Here is a 27,813-nt window from a genome sequence, read left to right as displayed (position 1 = left end):
CACCAAGCTGCTTGCCTATTGTAGATTCACTCTTCCCAGTCTGGTGCAGGTCTACAATACTTTTCCTGGTGTCCTTCGAAAGCTCTTTGGTCTTGGCCATGGCGGAGTTTGGAGTCTGACTGTTTGAGGCTGTGGACAGGTGTCTTTTATACAGATGATGAGTTCAAACAGGTGCCATTCATACAGGTAACGAGTGGGGGACAGAAAAGCTTCTTACAGAAGACGTTACAGGTCTGTGAGAGCCAGAGATTTTCCTTGTTTGAGGTGACCAAATACTTATTTTCCACCCTGATTTACGAATAAATTCTTTACAAATCCTACCATGTGGATTCATGGATTTTTTTTTTTCACATTCTGTCTCTCACAGTTGAAGTGTACCTCTGGTGCAAATTACTGACCTCTGTCATCATTTTAAGTGGGGGAACTTGCACAATCGGTGGCTGACTAAATACTTTTTTGCCCCACTCTCTAAATGTATAAACCAACCTTTGTAAGTGTTATGTAAAGGCTAAAGAGCAGTGGACCAAGGACAGCAGCTTGAGGTACCCCTGCCTAAAGTTTTATTTCTGCAAGTCTAAAACTACTAATTGAAGCACATAAACGTCAGTCTTACAATTTGAGAACCTGGCTTGTTAAACTCAATCATGATGCCTTTGACTTAAAATATTTTGATGAGCAGTGTTAAAGGCAGCAGTGAAGCTGAGAAGAGTTACAACTAAATAACTAAAAGTGAGTCATTCTCGATCTTCAAGCTTTAAATAAGAGCTGTGATTAGTTCTGAAACCTGACTGGTACTTATCTAAAGATATTCATTCAATTTTTTATGAACATTTTTTCAAATATTTTGCTGAGGAAAGAAAGATTAGAAATAGGTTTATAATTAGTTCTTTTTTGTTGAGCAGTGGTGTGATTAGAGCACTTTTGAATGAAACAGGGAAAATGGAAGCCTGTAAAGAGCTGATCATTTTTACTGAAGGATTTACACCTGTAAACTTTCATATGATTTGAGCTTTGTGACATATTACTCCCTCATGAAAATGTATCGATAGAGGAAATAAAAACATTTTTATTGTAAATAAAGGCAATGATTTTTTTAAAAATCTTTCACAAATTTGTTCAGCAGAATAAAATTAAATGCAAATTCCAACAAATCAAATTTTAATAAAAGTTAATCTAATTAATAAAAATCATAAAACATTCTCTCAGGCTACACATACTTTTGAGTTCAGTAAACAAAACTTCCTGAAAACAATGCAGTAGTTATCAAGGATTGCAAAGTTAGACGCTGAAACAAACAATAAAAAACATAAATAAAATAACACAATCAAAAAAATAAAAATAAAAATCTGTAACGCAAGTTCCCTGCAGATGGGCCAAAAGGGAGACAACAAGGCAGCAAAATTGCATTGATTAGTTTTGAGGAGTGCTGCTGCAGGAGTGATGTTGACTTATGTTCAAGCATGAGATAGTGCTGCTGCCTATCGACTATCATCTCTTAGTCCGTGTTGCTAAAAGGATCAAAGCTATTTGATCTAGAATTTGAAATGAACAGTTGCTTCCCAAGCTCTGCAACCTCTGATTAGGTCAAGAATTTCATAATGACACTTTTTTTTTTTTAAATATTTCAGTCATTTCAAGAAATGATGTAACTGATTTTAGACGGAAAATTATACAGTAGACAAACTCCATCTATGATACCTAAACAATGTTGTATCCGAGAAGCTTTTAGTTTACCTGTGTGTGCTTCAGAGCTTGAGAAACAACTACAGCTCATACATTCCTCCACATATAGTCTGTCTGTGCTTCTGCACTGAAGCTAATGCATTTACGTGTAACGTGAAGACCACATTAATTTGGCGGCTGCACACTTTCTACCAAAAGGCAGATCGTGTGCTTTAAAATCAACAGAACAAAACAATGGTACAGGATATTTTAGGTGCTTGAACTGAAAATAGAAGTTTCTGTGGGCTGAATAACACCAGCAGTCAAACCCATCGTCACACCAGGCAGATGAATGTCACTGCGTTAGAAACCTATTGTACTTTAACCACCCAAAGAAAGAAAAAAATTCAAATTGGCAAATGAAAAGTAGCCTAGGAAGAGAAATTTGCACTGCACGCGTCAGGATACTTGCAATGATAACCACGGTGTTATGAAAATTACAGTGATTACACTTCTAACACTGTCTATAATTGCAGCTCTTTAGTCAATTTTTCTATAGAGAGCAGAGCGCAGACAAACCTGCATACAACAAAAGGCAGAAAATAATCTGGATATAATTACACCTGACATCTAGCTAATATTACTTGACATTTGCCTAACTGCTTCCAAATTAGTGCAGGAGAAATAAAGCTTGAGGTGCCATCCCCGCTCCATGGAAATGCCCTTCATAATGTAACAGCAATTGTCAGACCCCCCCCTTCCACTTATAGACATAATGCACAGTCCATTTAGCCCCGCAGACCAAAGACAGTCAAAATGTTAACCTATGATCAGGTAAAGAACGTACTACGTGTCAGCATTTTCCAGCAATTCCATTTCATTATAATTTAAAACTCACACGTTTGACACGCTGTGATTGAAAATGCAGCTCTGAACAGTTTGATAATGGCGCTTTAGAACTAACATAATTATTAGCATATCTTGACCTCTGACCCGAAAGTCAAAATCATTTCTATGAGTGAGTTAAGGCTTTGTTCAACGTGCTGTTGAATCTTGTAGAGCGGCGGCCAGATGGAGCAATTCTGTGACAGAAATTACTCAGATCTTTAAACTTGTTGCAGCTTTTCAAACCTTAAAACCACTGAAAACTAGACAAACAGTGAAAGTCAACACGTCATTACAATGCTTGAATTCCAGGTATTCAGTTTTTCCAAGTCGACAGTCTTGAGACATGAGTTAAATAGTAGATGATAAGAAAATATCAAATTAAAAGATTAAAGAAAGTCATCCAGGAAGCTACTTTTAACCAGTTTTTCATACAGTGAATTCTATTTGATGTTTATTTTCCCCCGAGCTGCTTGAACCTTTACAGCATTGTGGATGTAAAGCAGATCCTGTTTCCCCAATCTGATATCCGGCATCCTTCTCAAGCTGTGCCCTGCAACAAAAATACATTCAAAAAAAAAGATGCATCAGTGAACGAATGTGCCAACTGTTTCCTTAACTGTCTGTACTTCAGTATGCATGATGTACTGAGCTTTTCATTTTCATCTTGGTACTTATTTACTGATTTATTACTACATGCTGCTGTATCAGACTTTAGTTCCCAAGTGTAGCTTTTCCTTTTTATGTTTATTCATGGTTTTGTTTCTGCAGTAAAATGACTGGGCCTGGCTCCAGCCTGGCCATCTCCCACACTCATCACCACAGGATATTTACATAGAACTGTATCATATTTTCTCTTCTTTGTTGCTGGCTGCTTTCCTGATTCTGCTGAGCTCAGTCGGGATGCAGGGGGTTGTCTTTCAAAATAATTATTAGTCTCTCACTTGCTGAACTTTTTGACATGTACAGTTTTGCCAAGAAGTTAATATGCAGACCTTTAGCTTTAATTCAAGGAGTTTAACAAAAGTACTGTGAACTGTTCAGAACATACAGTCATTTTTATACATCATCTCCCATTTTTAAAGGCTGAAAAGCAACTGGATGATTGGCTGATCAACAGCTTCAGGGCCTGGTGACGCCAGTTTCCTTGTTATTCCACAAATAATTAAGCAAATATGAGTTTATTCTAAGTGTTGAACTTGGATATGGTAACTGTTCAACTTTAACTCTAAATATGAGATTCATACAGATGCTGAAGCAAGTGAAGGAGTCCATCATTAGGTTAAAACCCTTAAGGAAGGCCAGATCAATAACTCCAGATGGCTCATCTTTGTAATTTGCAGTGGAGTAATGCAGAATGGGTGGATGCTAAATAGTCGTTAAACTCATAAAATTAAGTAAGCATGAAGAAAATCAAATTCAGATTGCTCTCTGAACAAAAACGTGTGCTTGATACGACATTATTTCAGCAATTACACTGCATATCATGTTGAGTCAGTGTTTTTTTCATCACGACCTGAAGAATAGAGTATGTGAATGCCACGGAGCAAGACAACAGTGTGTGAGTCTGAGTGTATACCTTAGATTTGAGCTAGCTCAGCTTGTTTGTCTGCTTCAGGCTCCCCTTCATTCTCATCATCTCCATTGTAGTCAGCCAGTTCATCCTCCATGACCTTGTCTACCAACAAGTACAACATGGTTATTAAAAAGAAACAAGAACTTTCTAAAATGACAACGTACATTTATTTTTGTAATGATCACTATTACCGGCCAATATGGCCTCAAAGTTAGATCATGATATTGAAAAAAAATGTCTAATGACAAAATAAATACACGAATATCTGAAAGGAAAACTATTCAATCAGATAGTTGTTTGAGGTGTTTGAGGTGAATGAAATACAGCTACACTTTCAAGCACTTTTAAGCACCACATCTGAAATTCAAGCACTTTTCAAACCTTGAAAAGACAACATTAAAATTCAAGCATTTTCAAGGATTTCAAGCACCCGTACGAACCCTGCAGCTATTGCCTGTGCTTGTTCTGTTGTTGTGCTCGCTAGAGAACATAAACATAGCTATAGTGATTATATTGCCATATGACATTTTACTTTGCATAAAAATTTATACTAGGACTGCCAAGGGCTATACGATAAAGTTTGATTGAAGGACAGTGGTTATCTCTGGCATTCAGAATCATCCTTCCTACTGACATAAAGCCTGTCGAGACCAGAATGCGCTCACTCTCTAAATGCTTATTTAAAACACATACCTATATTTTCATCCTGTTTGTTCTCCTGTGGTTTTTCTAAATCTTCTCCACCCACGACTTGTTCATCTGCGTCGTACTCTTCTGGTTCCTGAAGTTTCTGACCAGCTTGAGTTTCATCAGCCTTTCCTCGACCAATCAGCATCCCTTCCATTCCAGGGTCTGCTTCTGAAAGAACAAATCACAGATAGAATGAAATACATTAAAAAAGGTATAAAAGATGTCAAAATATAACCATATAAAACAAGTGCATTGTTTTTGCTGAAAAGTCTATAAGAATAGCCTAAAATCTATAGATAGATAATCTCTTGCTACTCAGTCAATGAGGTTGTTGGTAAAACATGCTGGCGAGTTTTCTCACACACACTCCAAGTTATAAATATATTAGCAAAAGAAATTATTATCGTTAACTAAAACTAATCTTAAAAACAAAAACTAGATGTGAAAAAACATTATAGTTAACTCAAATGACAAAAAAACAAAAAACATGTTTGAAAAACATTTAAATGGACTGATTTTCCTGAATCTTGTCTCTAACATATTCCCTCCAAAGACTAATAAATAAAATATTAAAGCTAACACAGAAACTAAGCATTTTCAAACAGTTAAAAACTAAACTGAAATAAGAAAATCAACTCTGGATGCTAACTAAAATTAAAATTCAAAATGAAATAATAAAACCATAATTAGAAAATGAAAAACTATAATATAACACTTGCTTTCATACATGTGCACATGTACAGCAGCTTTTGTGGAGCGATCAGCACCAATATTGTAGGAAGAAGTAGGAAGAAGTTTTAAAGAAAATTACCTCTAATAAAAACGCTCTTACATAACAAAGAGGTTCTGTTCACTAAACTGAAGAGTTTTCTCAAATTTTAAAAACAGTAAGAGGAAGTGCTCAGTTAGTACTGGTTTGGGCCCTGTGGTAAAGTCTTTCCACTAAACAACAGGACGTGTGATTGCCAGGCAGCAAAACACAGCTGCTAATACATTAAATCTGTGTGACTATCCAAATTATTTACCTTCTGTCTGAGGATCTTCTTCATGAGCATCCATCGCCTCATTCTCTTTGTCTTCAATCAGATTATTCTCCAAAAGTTTACCAGTCTCTCCTTCCACCTCATCTGCATTGTCAGCTCCTTCTTGTGGCTGTTTGTCTTCCTGTTTCAATGCAGCAGTTGCGGGAACGGACTCTGGCCCTGCTTTGGAGAGATCCTTTGATGTAGGCTGCTCCACTGGAGCGCTGGGAACTAGAAAGAAAATAACAAAAAGCAAGTGCAATGTGAGGTTGTCCACCAACTATGCTTAGACACACAATATGTACAAGTGTATATTTCAGTTAAGCAGACCATTTATGTTTTTTGTCTTACTTATATCCACCATTATTTCATTTGTCAGTAGTTCATGGACTTTATTGCCTTTGGGTTGAGAGAAACTTGGTGTTTGGCTTGAAGCAGTTGCTGGAATTCCATCAGACAGGGCCTTGACTGACTTGTTGATTTCCACTGCTCCAACATTTTCCTGCTAAGAAATTAATATACAATTCTGTGTCACAGCTCCATAGCTCTTGCCATGCAGAATTAGAGGGTTTTTTATTTTTTTGCCTAGATGCGCAAACAAACACGAGCAAAAGGAACTCAAATTTCCCCATTTGCATGTAAAAACAGTAAAATGGTAAAATGTAAAAACAGTAGTGACGATAATCACGTATGGTAGGAAAGTGTTTTAAGACATTAAGATTTTACCTTGTCCTGATTAACATAACGGGGTTGGTGACAAAAAAAAAAAAAAAAAAAAAAAAGGAAAAGAATCAGGTCCACCCCTCTGCCCAAGTCTCAATCATGTCGAAAGACTAGTGACTTTGCATCCTTTCACATGCTTCGCTGCTTAACAGGAAAGCCAAACCCACCTGTGAGGAGACAGGTGTATGGATGAGCTTCTGCATTTTCTTCTCAGCTTCAAGTTTAGCGGCAGCCACTCTCTCATTGCACAGCTCTTTCTGGGACAGCACCTGGGCGTTACACTGGGTCCTACATACACAACACACAGACAGTAAACAGTAGCATATTATACTGGCATGTGCAGTGATCATACTTTCTTTACAAACAGATGCATACAAATATAAGTGTGTACTAAAAAAAAAATAAAAATAATAATAATAATAATGAATCATTTTCTTACATGTCATACATAAGTTTGTTATTAAGTGTGTTGATGTTGCCTTGGCAACTCTGCAGCTCTTTCTCAAGTTTCCCCAGAGCATCATTCAGCCAACTCAGCTGACCTACAGTACACACAAAGACACACATACACATACATGAAATTAACTTCACAGTTTTGTAGCGGCCATGTGATGGTTGTTAAGTCAACGCAACACTTTAATCAAATAAAGGGGCAGAAGCTAAACATTATGTTACCTTTGAGTTCCTGTATGGTTTTTACACTGGAGGAAATGTTCTGCTGCAGTGTGGCCTAAACACAAACACACAACGCATGTCAATACTCACTTATCACACTTATTTATTGTTCATATGAAATTTTTCCCTGATAAAATGTTTATGTGGTGTGAATCGCAACAGTGAGTAAATCAGAAAAGTGTGTTCATTGGCCCAAGGATTCCCTTGTGACAAGAGCTGATAGACAGCGCCTCTGAGGTGGCGTTTGTGCACATAAAGGTTTTATTGTCACCAGTTTTGTTTGTGTGCACCTTGTGTTGGCTGCAGGAGATCTCAGCTCCCTCCAGCTTGCTCTTATAGAGACTTTGTATGTTGCTGATCTGATCCTTTTGTTTCTCGATCACCTGTTCGAACTCCTTCTTCTTCTTCATCTCGTCTGCTCCACGTCGCACCTGGCCCTCCAGCTCATACAGTTTAGTCTGTGTCACATGCAGCAAGATCAGTATCACGTTACTGCTTTTTATATAGACCACTTATTTAGAATTTGTCATGGGTCATGATAACATCCATATGAAGAGAACAAAATGACAGAAACGTCCTGGTTCAGAATGAGTCTTTAAGGGTTAACTATGCATATAGATATATATAGTTATACATGCATGTTTTACCTTATTTCCTGTGTCAATTAAGCTAAAAAAAAAAAAAAGGAGTCTTTCTTACCTTATTTGACAGAAATGTCTTGCCATTTAATGCAATATATTAAACAACAATAAAAACTGGACTGAAAAAAACCCCCTAATTATTTGTCACCCTTACATACTTCAGATCATCAAATATTAAAATTTGATAAAGATGCAGATTTAAAATGATCAATTAACTGAGATTAACCACATTTTTTGGAATACTGATTCAATGTTACTATTCACTATTCACTGTCAGACCTGTTGAATTAAGAAATCAGTTAAATAGAACCTATCTGACAAAGCGAAGTAGGCTAAAATATCTCAAGAAGCAACACATGTCGCAATCTAAAGAAAACTCAAAAACTCTTAACGGATGAAATACAAAGTCACTGACATCTATCAATCTGAAAAGTGTTACAAAGCCACATCTAATTGAAACACGGTGAGAGCCATTATCCACAATTGAAGAAAATTTATCATAAATTTGGATATCTGCCGATACCAATATGAATCCGATATAGTGTTTTTTAATCAACAAAACTGTTTTTTAAATATCTTGCTGCATTTTGTATAAGTTCATACTCAAGTTTAAAACAACAACTACACTAAAGCTATTCTGTTATACCTGTATGCAAAAAAAAATATTTCATAGTTCAGCAATACTGATCAATCTAATAAACTTAAACCTACACCATCCTCCCTATTCTGGTATTTTAAAGAGTACTTAGCATAAATATTAAGCAACCTAACTAATAGGGTTCCAACTCCCAGCAACAACAAAAATAAATAAATAAAAAATAGGGAACCACCCCTCACACTCCACCTCATGATGCTTAATCGACGTAATCAAGCTTAATTTGATGCAGTGTGAAAAAAAAATACACAGAAATCAATTATTTTTCAAGAAATATTAAATAGATTCAACATCTTTCTTCAACAAAATTGCAGACTGCACAGATGGTACCTTCCCAAAGGAAAAAGTACTATAGCTTACTAGGGTATATTAGACTTAACAGTTACTATATACAATAATGGACTTCTATACATTTTACATCAGATTAAAACTTTGGGTGTAAGATTCAGATAAATATTAAATAATTAAAAGCTCGACATTTTAAATGAGAATAAGAAAGAAAAGTATGTCTTTGTGCCCCCTTTTCCCTGTTAATGCCCTATCGGCCCCCCTGGCTAAACTTTGCTAGATCCGCCCCTGCACAGTTACAGCCGTCAGCTGCATAGAAAAGGATCCTGGTGTAGAAAGTAATATTAAATAAATTCTAACAACAGCTGATCAAGCTTAAACGTGCTGCTGTTGTTCAGCCGCTGGTTTCCTCTTTCTGGTGCAAAGTGGGCCAAAAGCAAACTAGAGACACGGACTCCCGACAGAAAAGCCGATCAGCTGATCATTAAGCAGTTTCATGATTGAAGTAGCAGCCGGAGAGCGAGAGGCAGTCGCTCGTTAAGCTTAACGCAGGAATGCTTTAAAAACATTCAGAGATGGACTTACACACTTGCTTTACTTCTCTCGGGGATAACTTTGTCGGAGATGAAATGCCGGGTTGCTAGCGAAGCTCCAAATGCTATCCAGACCACCGACAGGTCCCGCATGCCACAGCCGCTCTATCACGTGATGCATACTGCTCCGACGTGCTAACGTTCTGGGGTGAGTTACAGCTTGTTGCAAGTTTTGTGAGGTGCTTTCGTGATATTTAATGGATCGGATTACATTTTTTATTTTTCTCCGATATCCGATCCAGTAATTTAGGTCAGTATCGGACCGATACCGATACGTAATATCGGATCGGTCCATCTCTAGTAACAAGTCAGGTTTTCAAAGGAAACAAAAATAATTAAACTTTAATTACATTTAAGTACTATCCTCCTGACTACCAGGAAAAAAAATGTTGTCCAATCAAAAAAAAATTTAAATCCCCCAATGTTTGTAAGGTAATTAGAAGACTGAAATAATTTTTTGGGAAAAAAAAGTTTACATTTTTTAGATATCACATGTCCACTGCAGAGGACATTGGAAGGCCAAACGTGTAAAAATGAACTTTGATGGCAAACATTTGCTTCAACTCTTCACCAAGGAGAAGTTTGAACTCAAGGAACTGTAGTGGTTTCTTCCCCCAAAACTGCAAGTCACTGCTATACTGAAGCCACGAGTTGGTGATTGCCAGATCAAAAAGTAGAAAACTGCACATACTGTCAATTTCTGAGTGCGAGAGACCATCCTGTAGAAACTCAACATTCGGCAACAAGGTCCACGTCACCTATATTGGTAGTGTACTCAGAAATTGGCAGTGGACTTGGCACATGGACAAACCTTTTGTTTTTCTTAGACCATCTTGTGCATCTGTCCTGAGGTTGATTGCCATAGGCAGAGGATGCCATGACAACTGTCCAACCACTTAATGACAGCAAGTTCAGGTCTGAGTACCATCCCTGATGCTCCTCCTTCTTTCTTCTTCAAGGGCTTATTCCCTATGATCTTCTTCATCAGACAACTCAAGATCTGGGTTTCCCTCATCAAACTGCAATAAATTTCTTTCTGCTTCTAAAAAGGACTCCTTTTCTGGTCATTTAAAAAACAGAACAAAATGGAGGAAATGACTACAAATGTCCACTATGGAGGACATTTTTTAAACACTTCAATACTATACTAAAATGAAGTTAGAATTAAGCATACTATGTTTTAATGTGTTATTAAGAGACTTATTTAAAATATGTTAACATTTATAGCTAAAAATTGCTCAATAAGAAATTTTATGCACTTACTTTTCTTCTTCCCATAAAATGTGCTTGCAGCGGTGGCTGCCATGTTCCTTAATGAAAAAACTAAAGTTCCCAAAGCTCCACCCCTTCACATTTGGTATCATTGGAAAGCCCTAAATGTACTCTGTAGATACCAAAAGGAGGCAATTCTGTAGTATGCAGTGCATGGGAGATATTCAGGTTTAGAAAGGTGCTATACAGAGGACAAATTTGCATTGCTGGTAGTCAGGAGGCTATGTAAGTAATTTTAATCAATTTGTAAGTAATTTTAGGTAATGCAGCAGTGAAGTTATTAGTATTGCCTAACTTCAGGTATTTTACAGGGAAGACGAAATAATTACATTTTAACCTCCTAGGACAGATATGCTCAAATATCAAAGAGAAATTAGAAATGCATACTGTGGAAGAGTTCGGGTCTTAGGAGGTTAAGTAAATTTAAGCACTGCATAAATTATGGGTATTTTACGGAAAAGGAAATACAGCAAGAAATGTATATATACTGTATAAATTGCATGTGTTGCATAGCTTCCTGGTAATTGTGTGGAAACGCAAACAAGCAAACAATATTTCCCCATCTGTCGTTTTTGGGGTGAGGTAGGGCAAGGTAGTATAAACCTTGCCTAACTTCTAGGCATTTTACAAGAAAGGAGACACTCAAAGTTCAAAGTTATGTGTGAATAGTGATTGTGAAAGAAAAAAAGAATAAATTTATAATTGGTGCAATCATTACAAGGTCACAAAGGCCTCCAAATTATGATAGTATTTATATTTTCTTTTAAGTCGGTAAGCGAGAACAGTTCTTGGCACATTTATATTGGTAAAATAAAACACATGCAACACAACATCAAAGTAAGGACTATTAAAGAAAGATGTAAAAACAAACAAACATGTAAGCACGCAAAAGAAATAAGAAATGAGGAAGAGTTTGAATATTTTTTTAACCCACCTCAAGCTCCAGGTTGCGGGAGCTGGACACCCAGTAGTTAAAGCCCAGAACCAAGATACAGGCGATCAGAGCGGCAATCATAAGAGGCGGTGACCTTACTCCACGACGCCCGTTCCCCAGCCCACCCATTGCTGTCTACCAACTGAAAACACACAAAGCACAGCCACGGTTAGCACACTTCCCCACACTTTATTTTCTAACTGCATCTTTTAAATACATATTTTCTGTGCATTTCTGGCAAAAAGGTGGTGGTTTTGCAAGTTGGTTGCAGACATGTAAAAAAAAAAAGAAAAAAAAAAAGCTCGCTGTCGCTTGTTGCAGCTTTTTTGTCAGCAAAAACACAAAAAGCTTACACAGGAAATGTTATTTGCACATACATACAGACAACAGTATGTTTAGTGATTCTATTGGAAACAACACATGCACAGCTTTGGTGTTATGTTTACAAATATATATATATACATATATATACACCTGTACGGTGTCACACTGAAACATACCCAGCACCACAAACAGCAAAAAGATGTCCTCAAAAGTGGTGACTCAGTTAAAATGTTTTTAATTGGGAGGGGAAAAAAACAAGCTAGAAGGACATTCCCAAGGACCAACGGGAGCTAAAATGCAACAACTACACACTAAAGAGCAGCATTACACATCACCGACGAAGTGCCGTATTGTCTAGTTTGTAATACATACTGTCGACGTAAATAATATGCGGATTCCTGCTTTCCGTGTTTCTCCTTCGTCAAACAAATGACCCAAGGATTGCAAAGGCGCAAAGAACTGTTTAACATGTAACAAAACTAACGACCAGCAAACCTTCAATTTAACATCACGTTAGAAAAATCTGACGGCTACTACTAAATCAAAGCACAGGTCTGGAGCCAGGGTATACCTGTGCTGTGTTTGGCAGTATAAATCATAGCCACCAGTATCGTGACGGTTGCGATAATACGGAACTCGAGAAAAAGGGGTCCTTCGTATAATTGATTAGACAAATTCAGGTCAACAGAAAGCAGGAATACTAACTTCGAATTTTTTTATGTATATTGTTTATTAAATGTGTGACAAAGCTACATAAACGTGTAAAGAAATGGCCACATTTATCTGTTTTTAAATTTGGGCCAATGCTAAAAGAAGAAGCGAAGGAACTCAACGTTGCAAGCTAACGCTAACATTGTTAGCAGCGCTGCTCCTTCACAGTTGCTGTTACCGTTTTTAGGTCGCTTAGCTAAAACTAGCAGCCGAACCTACTTACCGGATATGTCTGCCTGTCAGAAATCAGAGCCAAATTTGTGAGGCGATATATGGAGTGACACCTCGTAATATATTCCAACAGCTTTTGTAGACGTTTTGTAACGTTGGACGATTAGCTTGTATCCATCATTGCCACACAGACAGCTCAGTCTGTGTGCTCTACCTGCTGCCTAGGATTGAAACGTTCAAGTACCTCCCCTGACTGCTGTAAAAACAAATCATATTTAGTTTCACATAAATAAATTAATAGACAACAAATCCCCCTAAAGTTTTTTAAGTATTTTCTAATATCAACTTAAAAACACACAAATTATTACTTTTGACTGCTGTCAAGTAATAAATACTGACAGACTGGTAGTCTAGGCTACTTTAAGATCTAAGAATTTGTGTTTTACGAAGTGCCTAGGAAGGCATCACCGGTAAGAGGTTGATTAACGAAAGATTAACGTGTCATATCATGTTAAATAAAATTTAAATAATAAATGTAGGTATATTGAAAATACTAATACATATAAAAAATAATTACAAATTAAACAATAAAATATTATATTATTTATAGATAAACTAATGTAAGCAGAATAGGGATTTCTCTACCCAGCCTTTCTTTCTTTCTTGGGCCTGATCTGAAGTATGAGCTTTATCATTTAAGTGGGAATTGTATGGGGTTAGAACGATGCCACCTTAAAATAAAACAGAAAAAAATATTGAAACTGAAAAAAAATATTGTAAATGAAATAAATGTACTGAAACATTTTGTATTGAAAGTGAAGAAAAAAAACGATAGTAATAAAAGATTAATTGAAACTGTAAAATCTTTCACTTTCAATATTTTTTCCAGTTTTATTTTAAGGTGGCATCGTTCTAACCTCATAGAACTGGTGTTGTTTTTTGGTCATGCAAGGAAGAGTGCTGCAACCTTTCTCTGTCTATTTTGAGTTACATTTTAGTATAATTTTGTTTTTTCTTGTGAATTGTCTTTCTTTTTTATGGTTTAATGGTTTTGAAACTTAATGAAGATGTTCATGACAAAAAAGAAACAAACTAATAATTATTCTTTATCCCATTTGTCTTTCGACTTCTTTTGAATCTTTTTTTTAATGATACATGTAATATTTTAAAATGAAACAACATTTGTCTTATTTAGATTGCATTAATTGATTTTTCAAGTTGACAAACTTTATGATTATGGCTAATTATAACATAAATATGGAGTGCAGAGAAATAATAAGGAGGAAGTGAGAGGAGCTATCAAGAGAATGGAAACAGGAAAGGTCCAGATGACATACCTGTGGAGGTATGGAGAAGTCAGAGAGAGAGGGCAATGGACTTTAACTTGATTGTTTAATACAATTTCAGAGGATGCCTGAAGAATGGAGAACTGCACAGTACTTCAAGAACAAGGATAATGTGAAGAGCTGTATTAACTACAGAAGAATAATGGTAAAAAGCCATAGCATGAAGCCAGAGTGCTTCATGTGCTATGTTTGCCTTAAGAGTGTTGATGGAGATGTATAGAGAGCGTGATAAGAAGTTGCACCCTCTCAGCACTTACGATAAGGTTTCAAGAGATAAATTTTGGTACTCCACGAGGAAGTCAAGAGTGGTAAAGTATATGAATGTGGTGGAGGACATGTATGAAGACAGCGAGACAGTGGTGAGTTGTGTGGTAGAAGTGACAGATGGGCTCAAACTAAGGGTGGGCCTGACTCACAGATTCAGCTCTGAGCCCTTTCTTGTTTTTAATGATGATGAGCAGGACTTATGTTTGCAGACAACATTGTGCTCTATTGTTAGAGCAGGTGGAAGAATGCCTGGAGAGGTGGTGGTATGCATTGCACTAGCAAAAGTCAGGGGCCCAAGGTGGACGTGGCAGAGCTGAAGATCCTCAGGAACAGCTCAGGTTGAGTGGTGTGGAGAAAAAGTTAGAGAGGCAATCTTTTTGAAAGGGATAGTGGATATATTGGACAAATTATGTCATTAGGACATGCAGAGGGCTGCAAAAAATACATGTAAAAAAACAAAACTAAAACTCTGTACACTCATGGAGTTACAGTATAAACCTCTCCATATATTTGCAAACAATTGTCTTGCAATAATTATCTATTTAAAAGAAAAAAAACAACAACCCTCAGGTCATAAAATAAAATAAACATTGTGACATTTGAAAAAAGTGCTATAAAGGACATCTTGGGATGCTGTTTTATATATTTTAGGCCACTCAAAATCCAACAGCAGATAAAGTACAAGCAAAAACATTATGTTTTATTTATACAATAACAATTGAACAGTTCAAAATTGTATAAATAGATGCCTGGAGACTGCACCACATGAAAATGATGCTATTTAGCAGATACAGTTGAAAACACAACTTTAAACGTGTTTATGTTTTTGATATATTCTCTATGACACTTTGCTTTAGGCACAGAAATTGAATTTCAAATTAAATAAATATAAAATCTATGCACATACTATGAGCTCTGTTATCCACCAATTTTATTATAAAACATAACAATATCAAGCATGCATTTACAGACATGTGTTAAGTTCTTACAGTTACCAATCGCTATGAATACCACCAAAAATGCTTGTGATATAAAACCCTTTATTAAAGTTATATTTTACATCTATTAAACATCTTTACTTTTTTTTTTCTTAAGAGTGAATTATCTGCATTCAGACTTCCCTTTGAAGAAAATGTACCATTTGAATCATTTATTCTATTTGCAGCACATATTAGCTTTTTGATTTCCCTCCAGGTCCTTCGTGCGTCACACGTCGTCAAACACGCCCTTCACTGGAGGTGACAGAGTGAGGTAACTTCCTGCTGTGGATCTACAGCATTAAACACAGTGATACAGTGTGACAGAAAGGCACTGTTAGCATTCTTTTAAAACACAATATTATTCAGATTTATTTTAACACTAACCAACTATATTCTTGGTACTGAATGACATCATACCTTCTGTTGGGCGACTCGTCATCACTGGAGTCTTCCTGCAGTAAGCCCGTCTGCTGCTCGTCGGCCTTTTCGTTTCTTCTGGTAAATGTGACAACTGTGAATACAGAGAAGAAAAGATGCACAACACTAGTAAGCAGGTTGACTTCTTCTACAAGGGGTGGCTATAGCTCCAGAGATAGAGGTCATCTACTAATTGGAAGGTTAGCAGTTCGATGTATGCATTCACAGAAAAACCGTACCTGTATGACTGGGTGAATGACACAAGTTGTATAATGAGTGCTTAAGTAGAGTAGAAAAGCACGATATAAAAACCAGTTTATTTGCCATATAAATCATGATAATCCATCAAAACTCCATGTTTGGTGTAATTCAAAACAAAGGGGAAAGGTGGTGACATGTTAAAAACTCTAGAAATGTTCTTCGTAATAATCATCTGCAGCAAAGAAATGACCGTCATCTACCATCTGCTAGATATTTATATATGTAGAAATATATATAGATGTAAAGCAGGCAGTTGTTCATGTGCAGCGTATTAGGTTCTTGCCACATAATTTGAATCAGATTGAGATCTTGAATTTGACTGTAATTTTACAACACTTTGATTCCAACTTGTTGCTGCTGCTCAGAATCATTATCTTGTTGCATTACCAAGCTACAACAAGGCTTTAGCTGTCAGACAGATGGCCTCACATTTAACTCTAGAATACTTTTTGTACAGAGCAGTTTGTGGTCAACAGGTGCCCAGGTCCTGAGGCCCAAATCATTACACCTGCACACCATGCTTGATAACTTGTATGAGATGTTTTCCTGCTGTGTTTGGATAATAAAATATAAACCAAAGCCATGCTGCCATGTTCTTTTTAGAGAAAAGAGGCCTTCTTGTGGCAGCACTTCCAAACATGCCATACTTGTTCAGTCTTTTGCATAGATTCCTGTATGATAAGTTCTTTTTACTTGTGTCATGTTCATAGAAACCTAAGAATAACTTCCTGTGGGAACACAGGGGTGGTGCTTCTTCCAAAGAAACCCAACCAGGCAAGCTGTAAAGCCTGTATGGATATGTATCTCATGTGGGTGAGGTGCCCTAGGTCTAAAATTATAGATTTTTAGTTTCTTGTATGAGCAGCAAGTTAGGTGGACAAATATCGATTTAAAAAAAAGTGTGAAGAAAATATTAGATAGATGTAGTGATATGAGAAAGAGCCCTACCACTTTTCTTGATCTTTGTTACAGGCTCCTTCTGGTTATCCTTTAACTCAGTGTAACCAGCTCTGTTCCGCCCAGTGGCCCCATCGACACCATACCGCTCCCTCCACGCCTGAAGCACAAAACAAAGTAGGCACACTATACACACAAACCACTAGAACCGGCAAGCCAATAGGCTGGATAGATCTTCTTGTCTTGAGCAACTAAAGAAAGAAAATATCTACCCATCTTCGATTCTCTCCATCTTCAGCTCTTTGTCTTTTCCTTCTTTCTACAGAAGAACAAATTATAAAACATACAGTGCAAACATGACAAACATACAAAAAAACATTTTTCATAGGTTACTATAATAATGCATGAAAACATTAACTGTAAAAACCTGGATATGTTTAGCTGCCAAAACTGCTCTGATGCACAGAAACTTCAGAAAGAGTAAGCAATTGAACTTGTGATCAAATTACCTCTTTTGATGAGTTCCCTGCCTTCATCCACCAGGTCAGAGATCAAATCATCATCAGTGATGTACTGATGGAAGCCCAAGCGGTTCAAACAGCGAGACCCCAGACTACAAAACAAAATGATTGACATACATACTGTAACACATAAGTTCTTGTACTCAAGACAAAAACGTGATGGGTTTTTCAGAGCAGATTCCTTCTGCAAAATGGCCATTTTATTGCTCATAATTAACCTTCATCTTAAGTGTATCAGAGTAATAAAAAGTATAAAACTACTACATCTCTACCGTGCAATTTGTGATAAACAGGTGGGTAGTGTATAGCTGGGATGATTTTAACCACACTGGATTAAATTGGCAAATAAAGGGCGTGATAATGTGTTTGGAAATGTGTTTGCACTACAGATTCTGGACAAAAGCAGAATTCAGTAGAAAAGCTAAAGTCCTATCAACTCTACTTCAAACAATGAGTCCAACAAAAAATTAAATTGCTATTTTTAAGCATAATTTAAATAACAAGTGTTTTATACTTATACAATATTTTACATCATGAGTCACAAAACCATCAACGCTTCAAGGATTATAGACAAGACAGATTTTTACTCTATTATGAGATAAACTGTAACAATGTTACTTACTCTAACAATATTATTAAAACTTGTTATTTGTTCCATAGCTTTCTTTAAATATATTATAAGTTCTCATATTTCTCATATTTATAGCTGTACTTATACATCTTAAATCAGCCATTGGACTATTTTTAGGTGGGAAAAATACACAAGAATGTGCAAAAGTTGTTAGAGATTGCTGGTTTACTTGTAATATGTAGCAAAGCACAGCAGCAATACCAGCATGGGATAATAGATGTAGAACCCATCTGATATAAATGACAGCAGCTGCATAGAGCCCATAATCTGATAAAAAAAACATAAAGAAAAGAAAAACACACATTTAATTTACAGGTACAAATGTCTGTGTGTGTGTGTTGATACGTGAATTTGTGGAACCCACAGAGGTGTAAGATGTCTGTACTCTGTTCTTGTGTGAGATGGCAGAGTCCATGTGAATCATTCCCAGAAAGTTGAGGCATAAAGGTGGAGTGAGACGACAAAATAACCTGAGTCATACAGGGAAAAAGAGAGAGAATATTAAAATTAGGACAACACAAATTAAGCATACCAGACTGAATTGTGCTTCCTGTTTGGAAAGTCTGACCTGTAACCTATCGTTCCATTGATTTGAAACCAAAATGCAAAGATGTGTTTGACTAACTAACTTTCCATTTCAACTCACTTCATCCCTTATAGTGTAAATATGCTGCACATACATGCCACTGAACAGCAGGCTGTAAGCATCAGTCTGGTGATGTGGCACCAGGTAATAGTAGTTGAAAAATCGTATCCTGAAAACTGTGGAGTAGACGCACACGCACATGAACAGGATACCCACAAAGCACACCATCTGTTGGAGAGAAAAAGGAAACACGTTTGAAGGTTAGGCTTGAACTGAAGAGAACAAAATAACCAACATGTTTATGTTCACAGCAGATTTCTGTTGGTTTTAAATAAAATAATAATGTGGGAGTCCAAGTGTTTGAAAGGCAAACTTTTGTTTCTTTCACCAATTTTCTGGCAAAAAGAAAAAAAAACTTTAAATAAATCAAAATACTATGTCACTCCTTGTAGTAACGTCATTCTAACGGGATTAACGCTGACAGCACTAATACATACTCACCTCAATGCAATGATAGTTGTACCATTTTTCAGCCAACTGAATAAAGACCGCAAACAGAGAAAGGACGGGGTGTGTGCTGAAGAAGGTGCACTCAGACCAGATTACTGCAGCGGAGAGTAAGCACAGGAGGACGGCCAGCAGCCTGCAGAGGCCCTGTCTGAGCACACACTCCCAAAACCACTCTGAACACACACACACACACACACACACAAAACAAACAAATATGCGTGTAAGTGCAAACTCACATTTATGTTATACAAAAAAAAGGCACATGACTGCCGCGAAGAATTTATTATTAGACCGAGTGTCCCTAAAAGTTGCATGTTGTTTGCCAGACGACAAACAGTTCAAAAAAAGAGAAATATTCTTGTTGCTAACTGAAAACAAACCACAACTTTCTATTATGGCAGATATTCAAGAACATTTTTAAGGCTGTATTAGATATATCATCAATGCCATAATAAGTTTTACTTTTAATACTCCATGTGGGAATCTGAGAACTCACCTACAGTTGGAGTGTAGATGAACCTACGGATCCAGCCACGGTGTGCTAAAGGGAAGCTGTGGGTGAAGTGTCGGAGCGAGCTGTTCCGGCTTTTTGCTACATCTTCCAGATGAAAGGCCTGCTCTAACAGGATAGACCACTGAACCTGAGTCTGATTGTGTCTTTGCACTGCGCTGACCACCTGAAAACACACACGCAAATACAAAACATACAGGAAAGATGGGCAAACACTTTTTACAGGCATTTTAATGTGTAATCATATTTTTTTGCTTTATTTTTTTTTAATTCACAGTGCAATTTTAAAAAGAATTAATTACTTTTTCATGAAGTTTAACTAGGACTCTTTTGGTGGGAGGGGCATTCTGGTCCACGCGAGAGATTTCCACATTTATTCCCATCTCTTCTTGGTACTTTGTGGGACACTGAAGTGAAATGACACTCAAATGAGCCCAGTGTACAAGCTGAAAATGCACAATATATGCATGAGGAAAAAATTGTTTGTGGAATTTGGTTTCATTTCTTACCTTTGTCAAAATTATGTCCACATACTTCCTTAGAAAGTGGTTTTGCCTGACAGAGGCATGGATGCCTGCAACCTCCTGTTAAAAAAAGCAGATTATTTTTGTAAAGAAAAAAAATTAATATGCTGCAGTTTATTCTTTATTCTGTTTCAAGGTTAACCCTTGCCTCCATGACATCTGCAAGTTTCTCATCTGCCTCTGCCTTCTCAGTAGCCATCTTTGCTACCTTGAAGTAGCTCTTGGATAGCACGTAATTGTGGGAAGATGACAGCCAATAAGACCGTGGGATTTCCACCAAGCCATAGCCTAGCAACAGGACCAGGAGGAAGAGTCCCCAGGTGTTGGCAGCTGTAATCCCTATGGTCTGGAGGTCCGCCCTACATGATTTAAAAGAAAGAAAGTAGATTATGCTGATTATGCTAACCAGAAAGCACAAATTGAAATATAGTGCATACAGTTCCAACTCGACTTACAAGGTCAGTTTCCACTTTAGCTGAACAGCCACATAGATGAGCAGAGCGATGAAGATGAGAAGGTATGAGCCATAATAAAGTGCATTTTCAATTAAAGCTGTTTTGATCTTTCCAACCACTGAGAAAGCTCCTGAGCGTGCATAAGACTGCATAAAGGGCAACAGCAGCCTGCATGCTCACACAGAGAACAGACAGAAAGAAACAGAGAGAAAAGGAAAGTCAAAACATTTTTTAACTTAAGGTAGAATAGTGTGTAAAAAAAAAAAAAAGAAGAAGAAGAATGAATTAGAGCCCAACTGATATAGGAATTTTTTCACCGATTATTGCTGATTTAAAAATTAAAAATATCAGCTAATATTTTTTGGAGACGCATTACAGATAAACACATTTCCTTAACATTTTTAATATTTAGTTAGTTAGTCAGACTCATTACTAAGATAATATGATAACTTTTTTCAAAACAGTCTGGTTTTAATGTCACAACAACTCATTTGCACTCTGCCTAAGCCTGATCAGACCCCATAACCCTTTTTTCCTGAGTGAACATCGGCAGGTCCGTTTTCACATCGCAAAACTATGGCATCATAACAATGTGACTGGTCACATGAAATGATGAATCCAGACCAACAGTAACTATGATGATCCAGGACCAACACCAACACAGAGATATCAGATACACCTATTGCCAACAGGGAGGATAGAGAGTGCCCTCTGGTGGAACACTTAGACATCCTGACTCCTAACATGGGACGATTTATTTATCGTATGTTTATGAGTAAGAGGATCTTACCATGTAAGAAACTGAGACGTCCAGTATACAACTCTCCAAAACACTTCGAGGGTGTCATTTGGAATATAAGTCCAAGGCTCCTCACACTTGCCTGGTGGACTGAAGCGCACACAGAAGATTAAAGAATTAGAGAAAAAAAGCACACTGGAAGCCAGGTATAAAATTCTAAATGCTCAAAAGCCACATGATACATCATCACAACTTTAACACAACCACACCTTGAATCCATAAAATATACACAGTATGGATTTTGTTGCCATTTCAAAATCACTCATTGCCCCTAAAAGGTTCAGTGCCCCCACATTTCATGACAGATTTCTAATAAAAAATAGCTCCAATAAAATAAAACAATGTACGAACTAAATGCGGTAACATTTTTGTAAAGAAGTATTACTCCTGAATTCTAAAACTGTATTTCTCAAAGCTGCGAGAGCCACGAATGGAATTTAATTCACCTCCATTGTATTAGGGTGAAGGGTGAAATCTGAGAGATGACACCGATCAGCCACTGTGTTAGATACACTTGCTCGTTCACGGAAATATCTGATAGGAAGGCAATAGTAAGTTGAATAACTACTCATTTGTGAATTTGGCATAAAATGGTAAAATGGTAAATGGTCTGTATTTATATAGCGCTTTACTAGTCCCTAAGGACCCCAAAGCGCTTTACATATCCAGTCATCCACCCATTCACACACTGGTGATGGCAAGCTACATGTTTATGCCAACATGTATCAACACTTCAGGATGCTGCTGGCTGTGGTGTAATGCTGTGAAGATATTTTCTTGGCAGACTTTGGCCCCCCTAATATCAGCTGAGCATTGTTTAAACAAGAGAGCCTACTGGAGTATCTCAAAAGGTCTCCACAGTCACCAGATCTCAATTCCATTGAGCACCTTTGGAATGTGGTGGAAGGAGAAATTATAATCATGCAAGTGCAGCTGACAATTCTGCAGGAATTATGTGATGCTATCATGTCAGTATTGATAAGAGCGACTTCTTGAATCTATGCCCCAAAGAATTAAAGGAGTCCAACCCATTGCTAACTAGGTGTAACTAATAAAGTGGCCGGTGAGTGTATGTAACACATAAAAATGATGAGTACTGATATCATCTAGGGGAATTACAAATAAGCAAAAAAACACTGATTCTTAACAGTTTTAGAATACCAAACAAAACAGTAGAGTGACTTGAACTGAGTGAATAAAGTCTGTTCAGTTGTAAGGCTTTACTTGGGCTTAAAGCAATCAAATACATGGAGAAGTCATGTGAAAGATGAGCAAATGAGATTATGAGATCCCCGTGGAATGCTGGCTCCTTTGCTAAACAAACACGGACAAAGTGGATATGTGCAGATCAGCAGATTATCTGCTGTGTTATGTATAATGCTGCATGGCGGTGGAGCAAATCTGGAAAACTATGGCCCTATTTCTGATAAATCAAAACAACGTCTTTACCTCATAGATGGAAAAGGAGACAAGTTGGCCTCACTCCTACTACTGGGGTTCGTTGGAGTTGCAGTAGTGGTGTTTGCAATGTTAGAATTGCACTGATTGTAGACAGCCTGGCAGAAGAGTAGAGTTTGCACAGGCAGGCAAACACATGTAAAAGTGCAGTGAACATAGTTAATATAAGACCCCAGAGGTGAGATTTGTATAAATAAACACACAGCTCAACCTTACTTAGAGAAATTTTTTCAAAAAGCACATAAAAATCTTACTCTTGCCCACCCCCACCCCCTGAAAAAATAAAGTTACACTAATAAAGAAATTAATGTCTAGTACCATGCTGACATCAAGTGGTAGGATGAAGACGATGAGGAAGCACAGGTACCAGGACAGCAGCGTTCCAAACAGGACCAGCCTCTGCTGCTTCCACAGATCTCCATAACGCTGGAGGAGGTAGAGGGCCAAGAAAAAAACGACCACCACCACAACAGCCAGCGCAGCACCACTCATGATGACTTATAACAAGACAGACATCAAGAGCTCATGACAGCAGACTGAAAAGACCTGGAAACAAAGAGAAAGAGGTGAGTGGTGAAAGCAGACAGAATATCAGCTCTTATCTGCTGGATAACAGAGAGAAACAGACCAGTTGAGATGTGGGGAAACATAAGTGACTAAAATGCAGTAACATAACACACTGCAATGGATTAATTAAAAGAAAGCTTTATTTATTTATAAGAGGAAAAGAAATGAACGAAAACCAGCAGGACCTTGAATTAATACACAAATCTGAAACTCTAGTGTGCCCAAAGATATTCTTTGACATTTCACAAACACTCAGAGAGGTAAGCTACTCTGATAACGTTCAGACCGAACAGAGCGAACAACTGGCTTTTAGAAAGTTTTTCAAGTGGGATATTTTTCACATAAAAAAGCTTTGAATCCTGTTTTCCAGATGTTTTGGAGTGATAACTACTGTTTTCAAGACGTTCATTTAGCTATTGTGGTCATGTTTTCTTTTTTTAAATCCAGAAGCGACGATTTTCGATGCATTTCCGCGCCGTGTTCTCGTACTGTTAACAGTCAATGCTGTGTTTCATTTCATGAACAAAGTAGGCCCACTTTTTATATATTTTATTTATTAGAGCCAGACAGACTCTTACCTGTGGAAGGTTCATTGTCATCAAAAAGCACAAAAAACTTTCTTAACTTACAGTCACATCATATTTCCTGGACGGGAACCCCGACAGATGTATACAACCTTTGAAACTACGTTGCGTAACTAACGTTCGGTACGCCAGATTTGCTGGAGCAGCAGGGGATTCTGGGTATTGTAGGCACTAGTGACTGCTGAGAATTTCATCGACAACGTAACGCCAAGTGAATCATATTTGATACATGAGTTGTTATTGGGTTTTTTTTTAACTCATATATGCCAATTAATGTTTATTTACTTATTTGATACTCCATTGTTTTTTTGTTTTTTTTTTTAAAAAGGGTAATTATTTTATGGTTTAGGCTTCAGAGTAGACACAAGTAACTCTGTATTTTATAAGCATTATTGCATCACTGGGATCCATTCATACACGTACAGTGTAGACAGGTAGACAGATATGCTCATACAAATGATTGTAGGTTCAAAACCTGAGAAAGATACACAAATATAAACTTTTAAACTGTTGAAAAAGGAAGTAGCTTAATGTTTTTTGTAGTCATTACATTTGTAGCCAGTTTTTTTCTGAACTTAGTTCGAAGGACAGCTACATACTTTGCTAGAATATGTTGTGAGCTGACAATACTATCTTTAAATATACACCGCGTTCCAAATTATCATGCAAATGATATTTTCTCTGATTTTCCTAAATAGTCGATTCAAATGACAGCATGATTTTCGAGTCATCAAGCATTAGAGTATAATTCAAATGTTACTCAACAAACCTCCCAATGAAAACAGTATGTTTTTCAAAAATAAAAAACTTAAAATGCACTGTTCCAAATTATTACGCAAACAGAGTTTCAAAACATTTTAAAGATTGTAGAGAATTGAAAGTGGTCATTTGTTGAATTTGCAGCATTAGGAGATTATATTTACTGAAATCAAAAGCTATTTCAATCAAAAACCTCTTAAAAGGTCAAGTTACATATTAACATAGGACCCCTTATTTGATAGCAGTTTCACAGTTCTTGCATCCATGGAACTTGTGAGTTTTTGGAGAGTTTCTGCTTGAATGTCTTTGCAGGATGTCAGAATAGCCTCCCAGAGCTGCTGTTTGGATGTGAACTGCCTACCACCCTCATAGTTTTTTGCTTGAGGATGCTCCAAAGGTTCTCAATAGGATTGAGGTTAGGGGAGGATGGGGGTCACAATATGAGTTTCTCTCCTTTTATGCTGATAGCAGCCAATGATGCAGAGGTATTCCTTGCAGCATGAGATGGTGCATTGTCTAACATGAAGATGATTTTGTTGCGGAAAGTATGGTTCTTCTTTTTCTATCATGGAAGAAAGTGGTCAGTCAGAAAATCCACATACTTTGCAGTGGCCATTTTCACACGTTCAGGGGCCCTAAAGGGCCGGACCAGCTCTCTCCCTGTGATTCCGCCCCAAGACATGACTCCACCACCTCCTTGCTGATGTCACAGCCTTGTTGGGACATGGTGGCCATCCACCAACCAGCCACCACCATCCATCTGGACCATCCACGGTTGTATGGCACTCATCAGTGAACAAGACTGTTTTAAAACTAGTCGTCATGTAGTTCTGGGCCCACTGCAGCCGTTTCTGCTTGTGAGTATTGGTTAGGGGTAGGGATGGGTGCCAGTATCCGGTGCACCGGTTCTGACATAAACGGTAGTAACCAGACCAAAAAGCAGCGCACATTTCGGTGCTTTTTTTTTCCCTGCGATGTCATACACTTTGGATTCTAGCCAATCATTTTACCTTTCCAAGGAAGTAGGCGGGCCCAGGTACATACGTTCTTTTAGAGCAGAGCTACAGATTAAAAATGCCCAAAGCGAAGCGCTCAAAAGTCTGGCTGTACTTCACAGCAAAAGATGCAAACTCAGCAGCCTGCAACAAGTGCTTTAAGGTGATACTGTGATGACGGATGATGATGGCAGCAGCAGCCATTCTTCTCTGAGTGAGTGGCTTAATGTTGTTCGTGTGTAATTTACATTGAGTAGGCTAACCACGTTATTACATTAATGCATGTAAGGTGAACTAGCAAACACCGTTGTAGTTACATGCTGTCTTCTTGTTTGATAGAGTGATACCATATATGCCCTATAGCTGCAAAAAAGGCTAACATTGTTATCTTTTTACAACCCCCCCCCAAGAAAAAAAAACAACAGCAAAACATGAGAGGTTTTAGGTCAAAGTTTGTGTTTTCCATTGTTTAAGCACCGGTTCCAACCAAAGGAGGTATGTTGTATCAACAGAAAAGGCTAACTTGGTTATCATTTTGCAGAAAAAAAGAGACTTCTAAAAATAAAAACATGAGAGGTTTTTGGACCAATTTTGTGTTCTCCTTTCTTTAAGCACCGGTTTGAGCACCGTTTGAGCACCGTTTAAGCACCGGCACCGTTTCACAAGTAACGGTTTGGCACCAGTATTGGCTAAAACCTAAACGATACCCATCCCTAGTTAGGGATTCCCAAATAGAAGGTTTATGCACAACTGCAAGTCTCTGGAGGATCCTACATCTTGATGTTCACAGGGCTCCAGAGGCACCAGCAAATATCTGTTTGCTGCTTTGTAATGGCCTTTTAGCAGCTGCTCCCCTAGTCTGATGTATTTGTTTGGCAGAAACCTTCGTCTTTGTCCCTTTATCTGCACGAACCCGTGTGTGCTCTGAGTCAGCCAGAAATCTCTTAACATTATGGTGATCACGTTTAAATTTTTGTGAAATATCTAAGGTTTTCATTACATGTCCAAGGCATTCAACTATTTCACGCTTTTCAGCAACAGAGAGATCCTTTTTCTTTCCCATACTGCTTGAAAATTGTGGTCTGCTTAATAATGTGGAACATCCTTCTTTAGTGGTTTTTCCTTTAATTGGGCTCAACGGGCAAACTAATGATCATAGGTGTCCAAGGTTGATTTCAGTGATACAAAGAGTCCTGAGACACAATTCCATCCATGAGTTTAACTGAAAAACAACTTATTTCATCTTTATGCCACTTAAACACAATTTGCATAATATTTGTGTAAGTAAATAGCAGAAATAACCAGAAAATCTTTGCAGTAGTGTCTTATGAGGAAACCTCACTCACCCCACTTTTTAGTACAAGATATAGGATGAGGAAAGAGCAGAACAGAGTCAAGAGGCTGGAATGTGGACAGAGAAGCAAGCATATGAATAATGTGGCCATAATTCAGCATAAAAAGACGTGTGGATTGCACAGCATTGAAAGAGAAACATAATGGTGTTCTGTAGAAGACAGAAACAGTTTTTGTCTCCAGAGACATGCATATTCTGTATAGCACAAAGCTACATAAGGACAGGCTGAAATATAACAAATGAAACAGAAACAAATGATGCTGCTTCTTATTATTATACTCCTGATTCTGAATTTAACAGAGTGATACAATTTATGAAAAATAAAATTCATATGAACTTCAAAATCTATCACAGGTTCATATACAAAATCAGCCACAGGCTGATTGAACTTTTTTTTTTTTTTTTGCTTTGATTAAATTGCAAAGTGCTGGACCTGAAAGGAAAAGGTAATTTATAATGATATATTTCTGATATACTACGACTAATGAGCAATATTTTAAAACAGGACATCTTCTTATCTTCTTTTTATATCTTCTTGTGATATCTTCTTTTTCTTTTGCTAAATCAGT

At 37.3% G+C, this 27,813-nt stretch overlaps 2 protein-coding genes across 5 annotated transcripts; both read right to left on the bottom strand.

Moving 5' to 3' along the window:
- Positions 1-448: 448 nt before the first annotated feature.
- golm1 (golgi membrane protein 1) lies at positions 449-13,068 on the bottom strand. Of its 3 annotated transcripts, none has more exons than XM_086314536.1 (11): positions 12,875-13,068; positions 11,617-11,758; positions 7,524-7,691; positions 7,234-7,288; positions 6,998-7,100; positions 6,726-6,846; positions 6,187-6,337; positions 5,839-6,066; positions 4,817-4,981; positions 4,127-4,225; positions 449-3,100 (listed from the first exon to the last, which is right to left on the bottom strand). In XM_086314536.1, exons 2-10 carry the CDS (start codon positions 11,743-11,745, stop codon positions 4,128-4,130), a joined length of 1,218 nt encoding a protein of 405 aa, XP_086170662.1. In that variant the 5' UTR covers positions 11,746-11,758; positions 12,875-13,068; the 3' UTR covers positions 449-3,100; position 4,127. The 3 variants fall into 3 exon arrangements, with proteins under 3 accessions (XP_086170662.1, XP_086170663.1, XP_086170661.1); XM_086314537.1 differs by having other exon boundaries at positions 6,187-6,340; positions 7,617-7,691; positions 12,875-13,067; XM_086314535.1 differs by having other exon boundaries at positions 450-3,100; positions 6,187-6,340; positions 12,875-13,067.
- Positions 13,069-15,114: 2,046 nt separating this feature from the next.
- LOC147317515 (G protein-coupled receptor-associated protein LMBRD2B-like) lies at positions 15,115-24,291 on the bottom strand. Of its 2 annotated transcripts, none has more exons than XM_086314534.1 (18): positions 24,131-24,291; positions 23,304-23,531; positions 22,977-23,083; positions 21,519-21,617; positions 20,729-20,896; positions 20,422-20,632; positions 20,259-20,333; positions 20,052-20,156; positions 19,735-19,915; positions 19,230-19,411; positions 18,823-18,956; positions 18,507-18,612; positions 18,312-18,409; positions 17,500-17,603; positions 17,263-17,309; positions 17,042-17,150; positions 15,833-15,926; positions 15,115-15,705 (listed from the first exon to the last, which is right to left on the bottom strand). In XM_086314534.1, the coding sequence occupies exons 2-18, from the start codon at positions 23,475-23,477 to the stop codon at positions 15,642-15,644; spliced, it is 2,058 nt and encodes a 685-aa protein (XP_086170660.1). In that variant the 5' UTR covers positions 23,478-23,531; positions 24,131-24,291; the 3' UTR covers positions 15,115-15,641. The 2 variants fall into 2 exon arrangements, with proteins under 2 accessions (XP_086170660.1, XP_086170659.1); XM_086314533.1 differs by having other exon boundaries at positions 24,182-24,275.
- Between the last annotated feature and the right edge of the window lie 3,522 nt (positions 24,292-27,813).

Source organism: Aulonocara sp. 'chitande type north' Nkhata Bay, linkage group LG12 (assembly GCF_057382095.1).
Source record: "Aulonocara sp. 'chitande type north' Nkhata Bay isolate Kocher_YH1m ecotype deep benthic linkage group LG12, A_spYH_male_GT1.1, whole genome shotgun sequence".
NCBI classification, from domain to species: Eukaryota; Metazoa; Chordata; class Actinopteri; order Cichliformes; family Cichlidae; genus Aulonocara; species Aulonocara sp. 'chitande type north' Nkhata Bay.
The sequence above is the reverse complement of the archived record's forward strand: the minus strand, read 5'-3'. Positions and strand labels throughout refer to the sequence as shown.

Bases quoted from the DNA above. Each gene is read 5' to 3' on its own strand.
- golm1 (XM_086314535.1), bottom strand. From the start codon at position 11,745: ATGGGTGGGCTGGGGAACGGGCGTCGTGGAGTAAGGTCACCGCCTCTT. The intron at 7,101-7,233 runs GTAACATAATGT...TGTGTACTGTAG, and splicing joins AACCATACAGGAACTCAAAG to GTCAGCTGAGTTGGCTGAAT. The intron at 6,067-6,186 runs GTAAGACAAAAA...TTTTCTTTCTAG, and splicing joins TGAAATAATGGTGGATATAA to TTCCCAGCGCTCCAGTGGAG.
- LOC147317515 (XM_086314534.1), bottom strand. From the start codon at position 23,477: ATGAGTGGTGCTGCGCTGGCTGTTGTGGTGGTGGTCGTTTTTTTCTTG. The intron at 21,618-22,976 runs GTAAAGACGTTG...TGTGCGCTTCAG, and splicing joins TCTCCTTTTCCATCTATGAG to TCCACCAGGCAAGTGTGAGG. The intron at 19,916-20,051 runs GTAATTAATTCT...GTGTGTTTTCAG, and splicing joins TAGTTAAACTTCATGAAAAA to GTGGTCAGCGCAGTGCAAAG.